The sequence below is a fragment of the Schistocerca piceifrons genome, chromosome X (genome assembly GCF_021461385.2).
Source record: "Schistocerca piceifrons isolate TAMUIC-IGC-003096 chromosome X, iqSchPice1.1, whole genome shotgun sequence".
Classification (NCBI taxonomy): Eukaryota; Metazoa; Arthropoda; class Insecta; order Orthoptera; family Acrididae; genus Schistocerca; species Schistocerca piceifrons.
The window spans coordinates 930,053,748-930,072,655 of NC_060149.1; the positions used below are offsets into that span (position 1 = coordinate 930,053,748).

The 18,908-nt window shown below is 40.3% G+C and overlaps 1 protein-coding gene and 1 non-coding gene across 2 annotated transcripts in view; both read right to left on the reverse strand.

Annotated features, from left to right (window-relative positions):
* Nucleotides 1–5,062: 5,062 nt before the first annotated feature.
* LOC124721665 (PIN2/TERF1-interacting telomerase inhibitor 1-like) overlaps nucleotides 5,063–18,908 on the reverse strand; it is an 88,978-nt gene continuing 75,132 nt past the window's right edge. Inside the window, exon 4 of the mRNA XM_047246737.1 lies at nucleotides 5,063–6,489. Within this exon, the coding sequence (XP_047102693.1) occupies nucleotides 5,313–6,489 (1,177 nt within the window). The 3' untranslated portion in view covers nucleotides 5,063–5,312. The remainder of the gene's footprint in view (nucleotides 6,490–18,908) is intronic.
* On the reverse strand, nucleotides 13,209–13,283 carry Trnat-ugu. The gene has a single exon. It is a non-coding gene; the product is annotated as a tRNA-Thr (tRNA).

The window sequence follows — 18,908 nt, forward strand, 5'->3', positions numbered from 1 at the left end:
TGTGATAAGGAACCTCACTCCCATTTACTCTTCAGTCTTCTCCTCTTTCCCTTTCCTCTTTAGCCATTCACGCATCTTTTCATCCTACATAGTTGTGTTTATCTTTATACTATATACCTCTTTACTTCTGTATGCATCCTCTTTGGTTTGAAGCTGGCACAGTACTTACAGCAGAATATCTTTGGCTTCCCTCTGACAACCATGCCTCCATCCTTGCTACCCTCCCTGTTTTCCTTTCCCTGTTGCTTCATAACCTGGGTTGTGAGTAACTGATTCCACTTTCCCTTCTTCCCTTTGTTTCCTCTCTCTCCTCCCTGATGAAGGAACATTTGTTCTGAAAGCTAGGAATGTAAATTTTCGGTTCTATTTTTTGTGTATCTATCGGCTGTACTGAGCTGAGGTAAGTACTGGCCAGCCCCTCTAACTCTTTGTTAGTATTTGAATATAAAATATATTCATTTAAAAGGTAGTGCACTGTAAGCTGCATACCACAAGCACCAAACATTTGGGGCACCAGAGCAGGAAGCCATGTGTCATCTGATTGTGCCTTCTCCAAAGGAGAGTAACTATGATTTCATGTTGCCTCAGAAGATGGAACTGCCAAGTAGCTGGTTTCACCAAACTCACTCTTCTTCCCACCAACACACAACCCTGTAGCTCAAAAGTATACAGCACACAGGGTGCACATCATGTTCACCCACAGATGTATTAGCAGCTCAAAAAAATTCCAGGGATATTACAGTAGAAGGAGAAACAAAAGAAATCCTCTAAGCAGTGAAAACAAGTCAAGAAAAATCGCTCTGGAAACTAGGTGTTTATGTCAAGTTACTGATGGTCTGCCAGTGCCTTTACACCATTTGTTAGCAGTGTATAACACCATGCCCCTATCATCTACCAGTCACGCCTTTCCTTTCTCTTTGAGTCATGCCACATTCTCTTCCCTTATATTAATTAATTTTATGTTATAAAGTTCCTTTTTCCCTCCCTTGTCCATCCATTCTCTCGTGACAATCGCTTTTACCACTCATAATTAAAACCTAACTTTCCATAACTTCTAATTATTGTTGTACTTATCGTGCACAAATACGCAAAATGTGCAAGTTTTTCCTTACCTGCAATATTGTAATTTGTAATTTCTAAATATAGTATAACATGCTTATTGTAATATACAGGGGTTGGGCACAGACACGGAAACACTGTGAGAAACGCATTCTCGAACATAAATGCAGATGCTAGCCAAGGCTGTGCTGATGTATTTGTCAATGAACAGTGTCTCTGCAATGTCATTAATATGTTACAAGTGTCAGTGTAGTCAGAACAGTGTTCTGTGTAGTTGCGAGTGCAATACGTCTGAGCAAAATGAACGTGGGGGAAATTGTCGGTGCTTACACGGTGGGTACTTTCGTAAACACGGCAGCTGAAGTGTTTGGTGTTTCAAGAGGCACCATATCGAAGTTTTACACTGCATATGGGGAAGAAACTGGAAAAATATCACCCACTAAGTCACAACACGGACAAAAGTATGTATTGAGGGATTGTGACATACGGTCATTGAAAGGATTTTGACGAAAAATAGGGGGACGACAGCTGCAAAAATCAGTGCAGAATTAAATGTCATGTTCGTAAATCCTGCCGGCACCAAAACAACATGAAAGGAGCTTCATAAGCTGGGAATTGCAGGGTAAGCTGGAATTCCAAAACCCGTTATCAGTTATTCAAATGCCTGTAACAGGAGAATGTAGTGAAGAAGCCATAAAATATGGACTATGGAGCAATGCAAGATAAACATTTGGTTAGATGAATCTTGTTGCACACAGTTTCCAACTTCTGGTCAAGTTTACATCCCATGAGGGAAGGATGATAGGGTTTCAGTGGTGATTCGGATAGCCATATCACAGTATTCCATGGGTTACTCTGCAAGATCACATTATTACAGAGGATTCTGTGACCATTTTAGCTGATCGGGTCCATCCCATGACAAAATGTTTGTTCCCCAATGGTCATGCTGTGTTCCGAGACAACAGATCAGATCGTCTAGGACTAGTTTTGTGATCACGAGGATGATTTGACTGACCACCACAGTCACCAGATCTCAATATTACTGAGCCTTTGTGGTCTACTTTGGAGATCACTATCTACCTCAATCATTGTTACTGGAATTTGCCACTATTTTGCAGGAAGAATGGTGTAAGATTCCCTTGAAAACCATACGGGACCAGTATTTATCCATCCCGTGATGACTGGAGGCTGTTTTGAATGACGACAGGTTTCCTACACTATATTAGGCATAGTAACGTGCTGTGTTTTTGTTGTTTCCACATTTTTGGCCAACCTCTGTATGCAATGTAAATATGTAGGATAGCATGTGTAGATGCGAGAGAGGGCTCGATGGCCCTAATCTTGCCAGGTTACATAAATAAATGATTATTAACAGCACAAACTGCATGGGAGGAACCACAGCCTATTGTCAAAATGGAATGGAATGGACTTCTTTCAAAAACGAACTTTTGTGAGAGCAATTCAGCAATATAAATATGCCTAACTGGCTGTGAAGTTGCATGTTAAAATACAATCTCAAGAAATTTTCCAAAACACATTTAATCAGTAGGTAAAATGATTGTGCCAACCTATATGGAATGGCAGTTAATATTTGCAAACATCAAATTCACTTTCCCTTATTATTCTTACCTACTCTCAAATGAAATACAATCTTTCTACCTGAATGTGCCATCGGGAACTGGAAGAATAGCTGTTCTCCTTAACAGAATCTTCCGTCAGGTCTCGGTAGAACAACATTATAATAAATTAAAAGCACCAGTTTTCTTTTATTCTACAATATTACTTTTCTTGTGTTAACCGGTTTTCGGCTTACAAGGTCATCTTCAGACATTTACTGAGTATTGTCACCAAAGAGGTTACAATGTTTGCAAACAACATTGGAAGAGAAGTAACACATCTAGACTGAAGCAGAAACATACAGCAAGTAACATCTTTAACAGTGTGGTGGTAATGCAATGAAAAAGTAAAAAATTGGACTGTAAATAAATAACAATGGAGTAGACAGGAAACCCTTTAACACAAAATAGGAACAGTATGCCTCCATAACAGTTTCTATTAATAAACAAAACTAATAAAATAAAATTAGTACTAGACAAGGCTACATCACGAGGTATGAAACTTGGAGAGTGATACACAAACCAATTAAAAGAAGAAACAATTATCAATGTAACTACAGAAGCTGTTTCATACCTCCTGATGTAGCCTTGTCTAGTACCGTCAAACGGGGTGATTTTGGACACCGGGGCGAATTCGGACAGTATGGCTTATTTGCTCTTTGCCACTGCATGGAAACAAAGAGTTACTTATTTTAACGTCTGTGCGCCAGTTATTTTAAATGCAAGATTGCATTTATCACTTTCCTCAACTTTTATTTTGCATCAGTTGTTTCCCTAGGTGAATAACTGATGAACAGTCTCAGTGTTAAAAATCCATGCATTATCGTAAAGTGGAAACTTTCTATTGTTGCGCCAAGCGGGAAGTTATTGTAACCGTAATTGTCGATGCGCTCAGTAGCTAACAGCATTGAGACAATTTCTGTACAAATTTGTCAAGTTTCTTGTGCAATGTTATAAAATAACGACAGTTTTTGTAAAACTGTGTGGAGTGATTTTGGACAATGCCAAGAACTTATAAGAGCAGGAGAGGTGCTACAGTATGGTGTAATTATGACCCAGAACATTTAGATAAAGCTGTTCGTGATATTCAGAGTTGTAAATTATCGTACAGAAAAGCGTGAGATTTGTATGGTATACCTAAATCAACCCTACAAAATAAAGTGCAGAAAGCACATTCGGGGGGGGGGGGGGGGGGGGGGGGGACGGACGGACAGCCAGAGCTAAATGAAGAAGAAGAAGAAGAAGAAGAAGAAATGTTGAAGCAAGGTATCTTGAGGGCTGCACATTGGGGATTTCCCTTCACTAAATTGGATATTAGATATTTAGTTAAAGGCTACCGTGATAAATCTGGCCGAAAAGAGAAAAAATTTCGTACTAATTTGCCAGTAGAAGAATGGGTGCATTTATTCCTCACACGACAGTCAGAAGATCTTTCTGTTTGCTAAGGCGAAAATATTAAACGTGCTCGTGCAGAACCTATCTGTAACATATAAAAGTCATTATATCATTCCATATCACTTATTCGTAACAAAGGGCTACCTTAAAATGTGTAAAATGTCAACAAAATCAAATAAAAAGCATGTAGAATTTTTAAAAAAGGCAGTAACTGTCCAAATTCGCCCTCTATATACTGTAACTTCAGACAGATATTTAAAAAACACACGTGTCCGAAATCACCCCAATCCAAGGGGTGACTTCGGACACTTTATTTAACTGCCTCAGATAAATATACCTACACATACACGTTCTGGTTCTGGGATATTTTATTCGTAACACATATACCCTACCACTTCCATAACAATCAATTTAATCTAACAATATACACGAAAGTTACAATCAAAATAACGAAAAAACCGTCCGAAATCACCCTGTTTGATGGTAGTAATTTCATTTTATTAGTTCTGTTTATTAATAGAAAATGTTATGCAGGCATGCTGTTCCTATCTTGTCTTAAAGGTTTCCCTGTCTACTCCACTGTTATTTATTTACTGTTAAATTTTTTACTTTTTCATTGCATTACCACCACACTGTCAAAGATGTTACTTATTGTAGGTTTCTTCCAATGTTGTTTGCAAACATTGTAACTTCTTTGGTGACAATACTCAGTAAATGTCTGAAGATGGCCTTGTAAGCCGAAAACTGGTTAATACAATAAAAATAATATCGTAGAACAAAAGCAAACGTGTGCTTTTCAATTATTAATAGCTGTTCTATTCACAGAGACAACTTCTCAATTTACGTATGGCACATTTTCTGTCATCATTGGCCTTTGGAGACTTAACATGATCAAAACCTACTCCTTACATTATAGTTGGTATTTGGTAATTCTAATGCACTTTAGCCAATCTAATCTATGTATTGTGCAAATCCATAACAAACAACACATATTTTATATGTAAAATGTACACTTTTATTACAATGCAAAAAATATAGTTCGGAATTTACATAAAATTTAAAATACAATATCCAGGTTGATCAGTGTGTCACATTTCACTGTTTGTCAACCAGCAAACTGAGATCATGAGTGTATCACCACTTGCAAACAGGATCCAAGAGTTTTAGTATTTAGGTACACTAGTTAGTTTACTCTGACACTTGTTGCAATATAATTTTTTATTTTATTTCATTAGCATGTTTTCAGGCTACACTCAAACTCCCATATCCCGAGATTCTATCCAAATTAGAACCTTTGAAACCAAAATCCATGCTTTTACTGTGATGTTTCTTAATGGCCTTTCTAGGCTTCAAAGCACTCTTGATGTCATACTGATGGGGCTCTTCTTTGTAAGAAGGAATTGATTCACTGAAGAAACCTATTGATCTCTGAATATTATTGACCCCAGCTATGTTGTCTGGAGATGATGGACTGACAATCTCAGATGTAATGTTCTCCACTACATCTGATTCATTAAGAGACTGTGAACACATTTTCTTTTTCTTTCTTTTCTTCATTTCAGGGGGCCCTTTATGTCCTTCAGAAATCTGAGTTTTATGTGGCTTACCCACTTTTTTTACCTTGATCTTAGAGCCTCTAGTCTCAGCTTCACTAATCATACTGGCATTTTCAGAACCTTTGTTTCCAATTTCTTCAGCATCTGACGTAACTTCCATAAGTTCTTCTATCAATATTTTACTGCCTTCTTTGTCACTCTCGTGTTCTACCACTGGCTTGTTTTTCTTGTCTTTCTTCTTATTCTTTTTCTTTTTTTTCTTGTCCTCCTCATTTTTATCCATTTCCTCACCCTCATGGGCCACAGTATCACATTCACTCACTCCAATTTGTGAGCTTGAAATCATGGTCGCTGTAAAGACTTGTTGGTTGTTTTGTGAATCTTTTGCATGTTTCCTCTTTCTTTTAAACCTGATCTTTTCTAAAGATTCTGACGAAGAATGACTGGCAGAATTATCTTCCATTTCACTTTTCCACTCCTGATCTATATCCATACCTGTAACAGAATTTTCATTCACATTTGAAATTTCTTTCAAAATATCATTCTGCTTCTCTTGCTCATCTTTATCTTCATGCCTGTAAGACCCAGGTTCACCTTTTACCCTATGCTTGGGCAAATGTGAGGATAAACAGTCATCAACAGTTTTTTTCTCACATACATTTAAACTCTGCCCAACTGTATGTTCAGCAGAAATCACGCCATCCTCTGAATTAGCTTCGGAGATGTTTACTGTATTAGTGTGGTATGAATACTGTATCTCAGATGATTTACTGTTAGCAGAACTGTACTTCTTTCCAAATATACAAGCCAGGTCATTGGCACTATATCGACTGACATCCTTTCCCCTTGTAAACTTCTGGTAACTGCAAAGAAAAGAAACAGACTCTAAGCAATAGCTTCAAATACAGAAATTTATCATTTAACAATCAAACTTCATTTACAAACAATACCATAACATGCTTAATTGTTCCAATACTTTCCAGTTACATGTTTTTACTCTATTCAGTGTTAGTTAATAATATGAACTGTTAATTGTTGCACGATGGAAAGCTTGGTCACAGTAGGCCCTGTGCCACAAGTGACAGATGACATTATTAAAGATTACCAACAAAACGCACTTAAAAAGCAAAACTTGTAGAAGACCAAGAAAAAATATAAGGAGAGAAAGTGATGTAACACCCTAGTCTATAGAATTATAAAAGCCTAAAATGAAAAATTTCTCCAAGTTGCACATCATCCTGTAAACCAGAATAATGAAAAAAATAGACTTTTGCATTACAAGTTAATTCCAAAGATAGTTAAAAATCAGGTGTGACTTACTCATATCAGACTCTACTGAAGGTTCCGTAGCCGAGCTACTACATCACAAATGGTAGTTTTCTATATCAGCATACATTTCAATGATAACAAAATTATCATAAGGTATACAGTGAAATTGTTGCCTTTTTTTCTGCTTAACACCAAACACAAGTTATGTCTGAAGCAACAACACACGTAATAACTAAGTACATAGGTTACAGATTAGCTGTGCATCATTATCAAATATATTACAGTCAGTGCATAACTCAGTGGAAGTGGAGAGGTCTTGTCAGTGTTCACCTGGACTGATTTAGGGATGCCACGGAAAGTCTAAATCAATACAGTTGCATAGTGGTTTAACGTCCACTGCAGAGAAATATGAGATTAGTTTATGTATCATATTCTCATCATAAAAAAAAGGTCTTAAAAAACAGAACCAATGTCAAACAAATCATCAACAAATCAGCTTATACTAGCATAGAGGTGTACTGTTTATTTTAACCCTTTTGCAGGCACATTTTTTGTAGCGACTCAGTGAAGTTAATAAAAAAAAATATTCATTTCTTGGATAATTTTATTTTTGTGATTTAGGACAAAAAACTATGGTGGCATGTTTATCCCCCACAGCTCTTTTGTGAGCTGTTATTTTGGTGATAAATGTAACAATTTCCCACTGTGGAAATGAAGCAATCTTTTCTGACTTCACAAGTGACAACAGTAGTGAGCTCATGACAATCACAAACTGACTGTTGTAGCAGTTTTTATACACACGATACAGCGTATTATTACAAGATGTCAGGCACATTCAGAGAAAGTAAGACACATTCCCAAAGGCCTTGAAAAAACATTAAATTGGTGGTAAGTATGCTTCCCAAAATCTACAAAAGACACACAAATTTTGTGGCAGGTATATCTTCCAAGCCTCTTGGAGAAACTATTTTGATGGTAACCATATTTCCCAAGGGCCTTTAAAACAACGTTGTTTGGTGGGATTTATAATTCCCACAACCATAAGAGCTGTATATAGTAACAAACAGAAACTACAACTGGTGCAGCAGATTACAGCTAGTTGCCAGGTGTGTGCTGAAGTGATATGACATATTCTCGTAAATGCAGTAAAGAAATACAGTTAGTAGTAAGTATAACCCCCAGGGTCCACGAAAGGATTAAAAAGTTGTGGTGTCAAATGCAGCAGTGATAGTTGTATTAGATGTCAGAACTGTGTATCAACCATTATAGGCAATGGTACATTGAGATGAGACTATCATTCTGTGCTGCATCACATGATAAATGTCATAGTGTTCAGTAACAAATATATTTATCATTCCTGTGAACCTGGATTGTTTCCAAGTTAAATATTTCAGACTGTTCAATTTTTAATAAAGTGATCTAATATTTTGAGTTTGTTGTTGTATCCTCCAGAAATAGAGCAAGGTTTGCTAGGAACAACTACAGCAGCCTCTGCTCTGGCAGATGCCACAGTTTTGAGTATTCTCATAATAGGTTGAGGTCTTTAATCCAAAAACTGGTTTGATGCAGCTCTCCATGCTACTCTACCCTGTACAAGACTCTTCATCTCCAAATAACTACTGCAACCTACATCCCTCTGAATCTGCTTACTGTATTCATCTCTCGGTCTCCCTCTATGATTTTCACCCCACACACTTCCCTCCAGTACTAAATTGGTGATCCCTTGATGCCTCAGAATGTGTCCTACCAATCGATCCCTTCTTTTGGTCAGGTTGAACAACAAATTTCTCCTCTCTCCAATTCTATTCAGTACCTCCTCTTTAGTTACGTGATCTGCCCATCTAATCTTCAGCATTTTTCGGTAGCACCACATTTCAAAATGTTCTACTCTCTTCTTGTCTAAGCTGTGTATCATCCATGTTTCACGTCCATACATGGCTGCACTCCATACAAATACTTTCAGGAAGGACTTACCGACAGTTAAATCTAAACTTGATGCCAACAAATTACTCTTCTTCAGAAATGCTTTTCTTGCGTCTAAATTTTTTATCCTCCTTACTTCAACCACCAACAGTTATTTTGCTTCCCAAATAGTGTCTCACTTCCTAATCTAATTCTCTCAGGATCACCTAATTTAATTTGACTACATTCCATTATCCTTGTTTTGCTTATATCTTCTTTTCAAGATACTGTCCATTCCATTCAACTGTTCTTCCAAGTCCTGTGATGTCTGTGACAAAATTGCAATGTCATCAGCAAACCTCAAAGTTTTTATGTCTTCTACATCTACATCTACACTCCGCAAGCCACCCAACGGTGTGTGGCGGAGGGCACTTTACGTGCCACTGTCATTACCTCCCTTTCCTGTTCCAGTCGCGTATGGTTCGCGGGAAGAACGACTGTCTGAAAGCCTCTGTGCGCGCTCTAATCTGTCTAATTTTACATTCGTGATCTCCTCGGGAGGTATAAGTAGGGGGAAGCAATATATTCGATACCTCATCCAGAAACGCACCCTCTCGAAACCTGGCGAGCAAGCTACACCGCGATGCAGAGCGCCTCTCTTGCAGAGTCTGCCACTTGAGTTTGCTAAACATCCCCGTAACGCTATCACGGTTACCAAATAACCCTGAGACGAAACGCGCCACTCTTCTTTGGATCTTCTCTATCTCCTCCGTCAACCCAATCTGGTATGGATCCCACACTGATGAGCAATACTCAAGTATAGGTTGAACGAGTGTTTTGTAAGCCACCTCCTTTGTTGATGGACTACATTTTCTAAGGACTCTCCCAATGAATCTCAACCTGGTACCCGCTTTACCAACAATTAATTTTATATGATCATTCCACTTCAAATCGTTCCGCACGCATACTCCCAGATATTTTACAGAAGTAACTGCTACCAGTGTTTGTTCCGCTATCATATAATCATACAATAAAAGATCTTTCTTTCTATGTATTCGCAATATATTACATTTGTCTATGTTAAGGATCAGTTGCCACTCCCTGCACCAAGTGCCTATCCGCTGCAGATCTTCCTGCATTTCGCTACAATTTTCTAATGCTGCAACTTCTCTGTATACTACAGCATCATCCGCGAAAAGCCGCATGGGACTTCCGACACTATCTACTAGGTCATTTATATATATTGTGAAAAGCAATGGTCCCATAACACTCCCCTGTGACACGCCAGAGGTTACTTTTAACGTCTGTAGACGTCTCTCCATTGATAACAACATGCTGTGTTCTGTTTGCTAAAAACTCTTCAATCCAGCTACACAGCTGGTCTGATATTCCGTAGGCTCTTACTTTGTTTATCAGGCGACAGTGCGGAACTGTATCGAACGCCTTCCGGAAGTCAAGAAAAATAGCATCTACCTGGGAGCCTGTATCTAATATTTTCTGGGTCTCATGAACAAATAAAGCGAGTTGGGTCGCACACGATCGCTGTTTCCGGAATCCATGTTGATTCCTACATAGTAGATTCTGGGTTTCCAAAAATGACATGAGACTCGAGCAAAAAACATGTTCTAAAATTCTACAACAGATCGACGTCAGAGATATAGGTCTATAGTTTTGCGCATCTGCTCGACGACCCTTCTTGAAGTCTGGGACTACCTGTGCTCTTTTCCAGTCATTTGGAACCTTCCGTTCCTCTAGAGACTTGCGATACACGGCCATTAGAAGGGGGGCAAGTTCTTTCGCGTACTCTGTGTAGAATCGAATTGGTATCCCGTCAGGTTCAGTGGACTTTCCTCTGTTGAGTGATTCCAGTTGCTTTTCTATTCCTTGGACACTTATTTCGATGTCAGCCATTTTTTCATTTGTGCGAGGATTTAGAGAAGGAACTGCAGTGCGGTCTTCCTCTGTGAAACAGCTTTGGAAAAAGGTGTTTAGTATTTCAGCTTTACGCGTGTCATCCTCTGTTTCAATGCCATCATCATCCCGGAGTGTCTGGACATGCTGTTTCGAGCCACTTACTGATTTAACGTAAGACCAGAAGACTGGACTTCAACTCCTATTCCAAATTTTTCTTCTGTTTCCTTTACTGCTTGCTCAATATACACACTAAATAATATCAGGGATAGGCTACAGCCCTGTCTCACTCCTGTCTCAACCACTGCTTCCCTTTGGTGCTCCTCGACTCTTACAACTGCCATCCGGTTTCTGAAAAAATTTTAAATTTTAAATAACCTTTTGCTCCCTATATTTTACCCCTGCCACCTTTTGGATTTGAAAGAGAGTATTTCAGTCAACATTGTCAAAAGCTTTCTCTAAGTCTACAAATGCTATAAACATTAGGTTTGCCTTTCCTTCACCTATCTTCTATCAGAAGTTGTAGGGGCAGTATTGCCTTGCATGTTCCTATATGTCTCCAGAATGCAAACTGATATTCTCCAAGGTCGGCTTCAACGAGCTTTTTCCATTCCTCTGTAAAGGCTTTGTGATAGTATTTAGCAGTCATGACTTACTAAACTGATAATATGGTAATTTTCACACCTGTCAGCACCTGCTTTCTTTGGAATTGGGATTATTATATTCTTCTTGAAGTCTGAGGGTATTTTGCCTGTCGCATAAATCTTGTTCACAAGATGGAAGAGTTTTGTCATGGCTGGCTCTCCTAAGTAGCTCTAACAGAATGTCATCTACTCCCAGGGCCTTGTTTTGACTCAAGTCTTTCAGTGATTTGTCAAATTCTTCACTCACTGTCATCTGCCTTCTCATCTTCCTCTACGTCCTCTTCCATTTCAATAATATTGCCCTCAAGTGCATCTCCCTTGTATCGACCCTTTATATACTCCTTCCACCTTTCTTCTGAGTGAAATGCACTGACCTAAAATGTTATCACTATTGGTATTTATACCATACTGCAATCTGCAACATAATTTATTATTTTTGAAGAATCATGTCCCTTTGGTGATAATGGAAAACACGAGTATAATATAAACAAAAGGTGAAAAGTTCTTGGCCTGGTGCAGAGGTGGGATTCGTTTCAAACATTCCCACACACTCACAGTGTAGAGTAACACAAGCAGGTGTCAACTTGAGCTGCAGAACAGTTTTGTTCGTGCAGCTTTTTTAAACAGTCACGTGGCATGTGTTTGTTTCAAACAGCTAAACTGGAACACTATGTTGGCAAAGTTCTTAGTATCAGCAATGGAAATTCAGTCAAATCTAATGACAATCTACATCCTACATCTACATCCTAATTGTCAACAGTTGTGAAATCACAGATGAAAATATTAATACTGTGCTGAACATGGTAGTGGACAATTAGTAGTTAATGGTGTTTGAAAGAGCTCACACCATAAGTATATATGAACAAGACGTATTTCAGATTTTATATGAAAAATTAATTATGGGAAAACGTTATGCAAAATTGTTTCCACTTTTGTTCACTGACGGTCAAAAGCAAATGTGAAGACTAATTTCTCAACAGTGTTTGAGACCATTTAAAAGAAATCTGACTGGTTTTGTACATTCATTTGTTACTGTGCACGAGACACGAATCAACGCATGATAATAGAAAGGAAACAGCAATCAAAGCAGTGGGTGTAAACTAGTCACTCTGCATTATGAAAGGCAATTGCCAGCATTTTCTGGGAGGTGAAAAGGGATTTTTCTTATTCATTACCTTGCAATAAATGGTGAATACTAAGGCATTCATTTACGAGGACAGTGTATCTGCCCCAAAAGATGCTGTGTAAATGGTAAAGCAGATTTAAAATACTGATTGTTGGAACATCCACTCCATTTACCAGACAGACATCACTTCTCTTTCAGTTATTTCTAAATCTACAGAAATTTGCGGCTGGAAAATACTGAGGCAAACGAAGAGATAATGGTAGCCATAGACTGGTAATTGCTAGACCTTCCAGAACTGCATTGTAGGGATGACTGAAATGCACTGACCTAAAATGTTATTAGTAAAACAAATAAATAAAATAGAGAGGCATTTTAATATAGTCTTTCATTGCCAAGCTGCTAACTTTTCACCTTGCCTTCATATTTTGTCCAAACTAATTATACTAACAGGGTAATAATAATACCAACTGGTTACATATGAGAATCGAGCAAGCTTGATGAAGGAGCATTTTGGAGCAACCCGAGTGTCATGAAAGTCAGTTTCAAAGAGCTGGAAACTGAATCCATAAAAATGTATGTGATTGGAAATGTCAGAACTTACAATGGAACCTCTAAAGATCCTGCAGATAGTCTTCATGACAAAATCTTGAAGAATGAAATTACAATGAAATCCAGACCATTAGCTGCTTACAGGTGTTCATAAATATCAATGAGGACAGTTGAAAATGTGTGCCCTGACTGGGACTCGAACCCAGGATCTCCTACTTACATGGCAGACACTCTATCCAACTGAGCCATCGAGGACACAGAGGACAGTGAAACTGCAGGGACTTATCTCTGGCACGCTTCCCATGAGACCCACACTTTCAACTTATTGCCCCTACCCACTATACTCATTACTCGCGGCAGTCAGTCTACCGATTCCCATAAGAGTTTGAGCAATGTGAGTTCATCCATACTGAAGAAGATCATTGGCTGGTAAACCTTATCTATATGAAGATGCTATCTGTTCTTTCGGACATGTCCAAAAGAACAGATACCATTGGCGATCTTGCAGCTCTTGAACAATGAAATTACAATGAAATCCAGACCATTGGCTGCTTACAGGAGTTGATAAATATCAATGCACTCACATTGCTCAAACTCTTACGGGAATTGGTAGATTGACTGCCACGAGTTATGAGTATTGTGGGCAGGGTCACTATAAATGTAGTGTGTGGACAGTAAGTTGGAAGTGTTGGTCTCACGGAGGAGCATACCAGAGATAAGTCCCTGCAGTCGCACTATCCTGTGTGTCCTCGATGGCTCAGTCGGATAGTATGCCTGCCGTGTTAGCAGGAGACCCTGGGTTCGAGTCCCGATCGGAGCACACATTTTCAACTGTCCCTGTTGGTATTTATCAATGCCTGTAAGCAGCTGATGGTCTGGATTTCATTATGATTTCATTTTTCAAGAGCTGCAAGATCACCAGTGCTATCTGTGGTTTCGGACATGTCCAAAAGAACAGATACCATCTTCATATAATATCTTAAAGAGGTTGCATCAGAATTCCAGCATGCATTTGCCAATTAACACTGGCAACACTTTATTCTTAAACATCAACAAAGAAGTAACCATGCCTTTTTCACTCTTATTGTTTCTTCTGTCTGTGGTCTCTAAAGTGATTCAGATTTACCACCCAACCGGAGTATCAATAGGGAGAACACGTCAGAGATACTTGGGCTACAGACTTTGGCCACAGCTTGCTCCCTTACAAAGTGCTGCTGCGGCCACAAGCAAGTCATGGAGAGTTAGCCACTGATGTGAGTATGCCAGTAAATACTACAGTCCGGCTCTTGCTACTTCGTCTCTCGCTAGTCTTTGAAGTCTTTAATAATGTGCCATTCAACAGCAGTTTTGGTCTTGCCTCACGTTTGTGACTTGGATTGCTCCCTGGACTTTTGTACATGCTTAAGGTGCCTTTGTTAGGCTCTGGACTTGTTTTTGGTTATCCTTTTACTTTGTGGGTTCTGCTGTCATTGAGCTCAAGAATCACCTGTTTGTTCTGCAGGTCTCTGCTTTACCACTAGCGCAATGATCAAAAACTGTGTTCTACCTATGCTGAGTAGGATATAAAAGTGGCAACAAGTGCTTTCCCATTGTGCAACTATCACAGTGACACATGGATAACAAGTTTATAAAGTTATGGCAACAGCAGTTGCAGCTGCAGCAGCAACTACATCTGTGGCAACGGCAGCAACAACAGCTCGAAAAACAGTGGGAGCAACAGCAGCAGCATGAATAATGGTGGGAATTCCAATAACAGCAGCAAAAATAGCTATTGAGACTACTGCAAAACCAACAACAGTCTGCAATTGGAATTTCCTAGCTTCCCCCTGTGCAGTTTGCTTGCTTCAACGTGGCACATGAGATCTGGGAAGTCTATTTATGTGGTTTTGTTCTTCACTGCATGGCAGGTCAAGTGAATGACCCATAATGTGAGACTGCACATTGTCTTCTAGTTATAAGATGTATTAAGTAGTGCAAAAACTAGATGTATTAAGTAGTGCAAAAACTATGCCCATTCTCAAACACCATTAGAAGGAGCTTTTCTGATATTTGTGGTTTGCTGGCTAACTGCTATGGTCACCAAACTCATGCAGTTGCAGCTAGGCTTAAAATTAATCAGTGCGTTAAGCAACGTCTGCAAACATTCACAGCATGGGCTGCTAACTTGCAAGGCTTTGCACACAAGTGTAAAATTTCCTGAAAACCTTGTTTTAAACTCTGATGTTGTTATCCGACAGAGAAATTAGATTTGACTGATGGAGAAATTAGAGTGAAATTTGATCCCACCTCTAGTGATGTGTTAATGACTGCCAAAGCTCACAAAGAAACTGCATCAGTGCAAACTATGTTTTACGATTCCTCTGGTGTCGACATTGTTAGTGGTATTAGTTGCCGTTGTGCTCTACGATCAACTGATAACTTCCAATCCACATCATCATGTGACTCACTGAGCACCCGTTCATCCTGTAACATGGGATTCAGTAGTTAGTGATCCATCTCCCTTAAATTATCAGTAGACACACAAAAACAGAAGCACTCAGTTCACTATCACTGTGCCCCAATGTGAGTGGAGGGTCAGCAACGATTTCTCCCTATTGTTGCTAAAGTGTCCCAGGAAAGTTCATGGAAGATTGTGGCTCACAGCATAAATGGTGTCACTGCCGTTTCTGTGACATCACCTGTTTTAAATGCCACAAAGTGGGGCAACTAGTGAGTGTCTGCCTCATCCGAAATGTGTCAACAACATTGGCTACAAGCACCTGCATGCTATCTTGCCAGTGCCTGCAGTAGCAGCAGCTGGGATGTAGAGGCTCATGTTGCCACTGGACATTAATGGAGTGATCGAAGACTTCCAGATGGACACAGGTACAGCCACATCTCTGATTAATGAGGACACATACAAACACACTGGCTCCCCACAGCTGAGGCCCCTCAGCACAGAGTGGTGACTTATGATGGCCAGTCAGTACTGTTATGGGATCAGATCAAAGTCCAATCTAAGTATAGAAATTAGTCCAGCAACTAATCCTGCTAGTAGTCAACTCTTGGACGAAAACTATCATTTTTGGTTTATATGCTTTTGCACTTTTTGGGTTTCAAATTCAGGTCCAGGTGAATTTCATTTCAACTGCAATACCATTCACAGAACTTGATATGTCATGTGTATAATCTATGCAACTGTTTGAATCTACATTAAGTTGTGTAACAGGGTTCCAGGCTCATGTATCCTTAAAGCAATCAGCAATACCTATGTTTTGTAGAGCTTGTTCAGTGCCTTTTCCCATGCGTGAACAAGTTAAAACGGAACTAGATATGTTGCCAAGTATGGGAGTTATATCAGCAGTATTGTCTAGACAGTGGGTCACTTAAGAAACCAAATGGATTACTCAGAATTTGTGGTGATTATTTCTATCTGTATCCAATTTCTAGGCTGGAGGAATTATTGGCAAAATTGGCTGAAGGGTCATTAATTTTCAAAGGTAGATCTCACTGACATAGCAGTTTCTAGATATTAACAAATCATTTGTCATATATCCATGTGTCACTATAACAGGTTGCCATTTGGGGTCACAAGCACTCCTATGTTCCACAGGTACCTCGAGTAAATCCTCCAAAGTATTCTCAACGGTAATAACTACATAGATGACTTGCTAATTACCAGGGACAGGTGGGAAAAGCACCTGTGCAACATACTGATGTTGCTCGAGTGGCTCAAAGCCAGTAGTCTGCATTGTTGTCTCGACAAATGTAGTTTCTTTGATCTGAGTGTCAAGCACATGGGACAATCCCTAACAACTCCAGTCAGACCTCAGCAAAGTAAATTACAACAAAAGATTCTCACAATGCTTTCAAGTAACTCAAAAAGCACCTTCGGTCAGCCCCTTGTTTAGCAGTGTCCATCTGGGCAAACTCTTGCCACTGTTGTGTCAGGTTATGACATTGGTGCAGTTCTATCCCATGAATAAGCTGACAGCACAGATCAGTCCATTGTGTCTGTCTCTAAAACATTAGATGTGACACAGACGGATTATTTTCAAATTGAGGAAGAGGCACTGGCCATCATACATGACGAAAAGAAGTTTTAAGTCTATTTATATAGCACTAAGTTTCACCTAATAACTGATCACAAGCCTCTCATTTCATTATATACCCCCAATTCAAAACTTCCTAATAAGATAGCACAGCAGCTGCAATGGTGGCCATTATTCCTTATTATCTACGCCTATGAGATCCATTATCAGCCCACCACACAGCACTCCAATACAGACGCACTTTCCCCCTTGCTGTGTGGCAATGTAACTGACAGTTGTCAGTGTTCTCTCTAACTTTCTCTGTGTCACATGGATGGCTACCATCACCATCACAGCATCTACAATCCATGCCCTATCCATCATCTTTGCAATAGAGGGGCACCTTCCATCATGGTTTCCAACACTGGCCCTCAGTTCACAGTGTCTGCATTCCAGGGCTTTTGTCAATGCAATGGGATCAAGCACCTGACTGCCGCTTTCCATCCTGCATCCAATTTGGAATCCCAGCAGATGGTCAGGACCTTCAAAACACAAAATGATGAGGACAGCTGACTCCAAGAAAACATTCAACAGCTTCCTCACCACTTATCAATCCACTCCTGTAACTGACAAAATTTTACATGGGCAGAGACCCTGCAGCCTCATTGACCTGCTGTGCCCACCGCCCATGCACTGTGCCATTCCACCGTGTGGGCTCCCAACCCTGGGCTCGTATTTCCAGCCAGAACCCCGGGTATTCCGAAGGTGTCATTGTTGGCAATAGGGGGTGGCACAGGAATCAGCTTCATCCACAATGTGACATACCCCATTCCCTTTCCATTCAATTGCCGACTGAGCATGACCTCCGAACCCTGCCAGGGACAGGCCTGCCCACCAGCCTATCTGCTACCGCTATAATATCCACCCTCATGTTATGTGCGACGGATTCAACAATGACTAGTGATGAGAGAGCCACTTCCAGCTCCCACCACCACTACTACCGGCCTCCTCACCACATCATCGACGGAGGTTGAGTGCTTTCGGACTGAGGTGCCTGTGGAGGCAAAACCATCCTTCCCATCTCCATCACAGCTGGTACCCACTCCCCTGCAGGCTGGCCTAAGCTGTGCCCTGGAACCCACCGATCAGCCAGGACTCCCACAGACAGTACCGCCGTCTTCTGGCCCAGCTGATCAATGTTGAGGAACTACCGTGGGAGCCGCCAGCATGGATTTATCATGTCTCCCCCCTTCCTCCCTTCCTTGATGGTGTCAGCACATGCTGGGCCATTTACGGCTACCCAGGCATTGACCTACGTCTGTGCGAATGCGCACAGGTTACCTGAACTCTTACGGGATTAATCATCACCTCAGTTAGTGCGAGTGATGAGTGGATGGGCAAATATCTATTAGGAACATTACGAATGTAGATCGTGGACAGTTGGGAATGTGGGTCTCACGGGAAGTGTGCAAGGGATAAATCCCTGCAGTCGCGCTATTCATCTGTATCCTTGGTGGCTCAGATGGATAGTGTGTCTGCCGTGTAAGCAGGAGATCCCGGGTTCAAGTCCCGGTTGGGGCACACAATTTCAGCTGTCCCCATTGAGGTATACCAACAACACCTGTCGGCAGCTGAGAGTTTCAATTAATCATCATTCACTACTCCTTGTTTCTGCTTAGTCACCTACACGTTTGGTAGTGGACGATAACTTGTGCGAACACCTTCTCTTCGACGTGAAACCACACTGGCGGTATGCAACATCAAATGGTGCACACGCATCAGTCTCTCTACCAACAGATGGTGCTGCCATACCAACAGTTACGTGGTGCCGCCACCTTACGTGTAAGGCAAAAGTAGACAGACTGAACAGG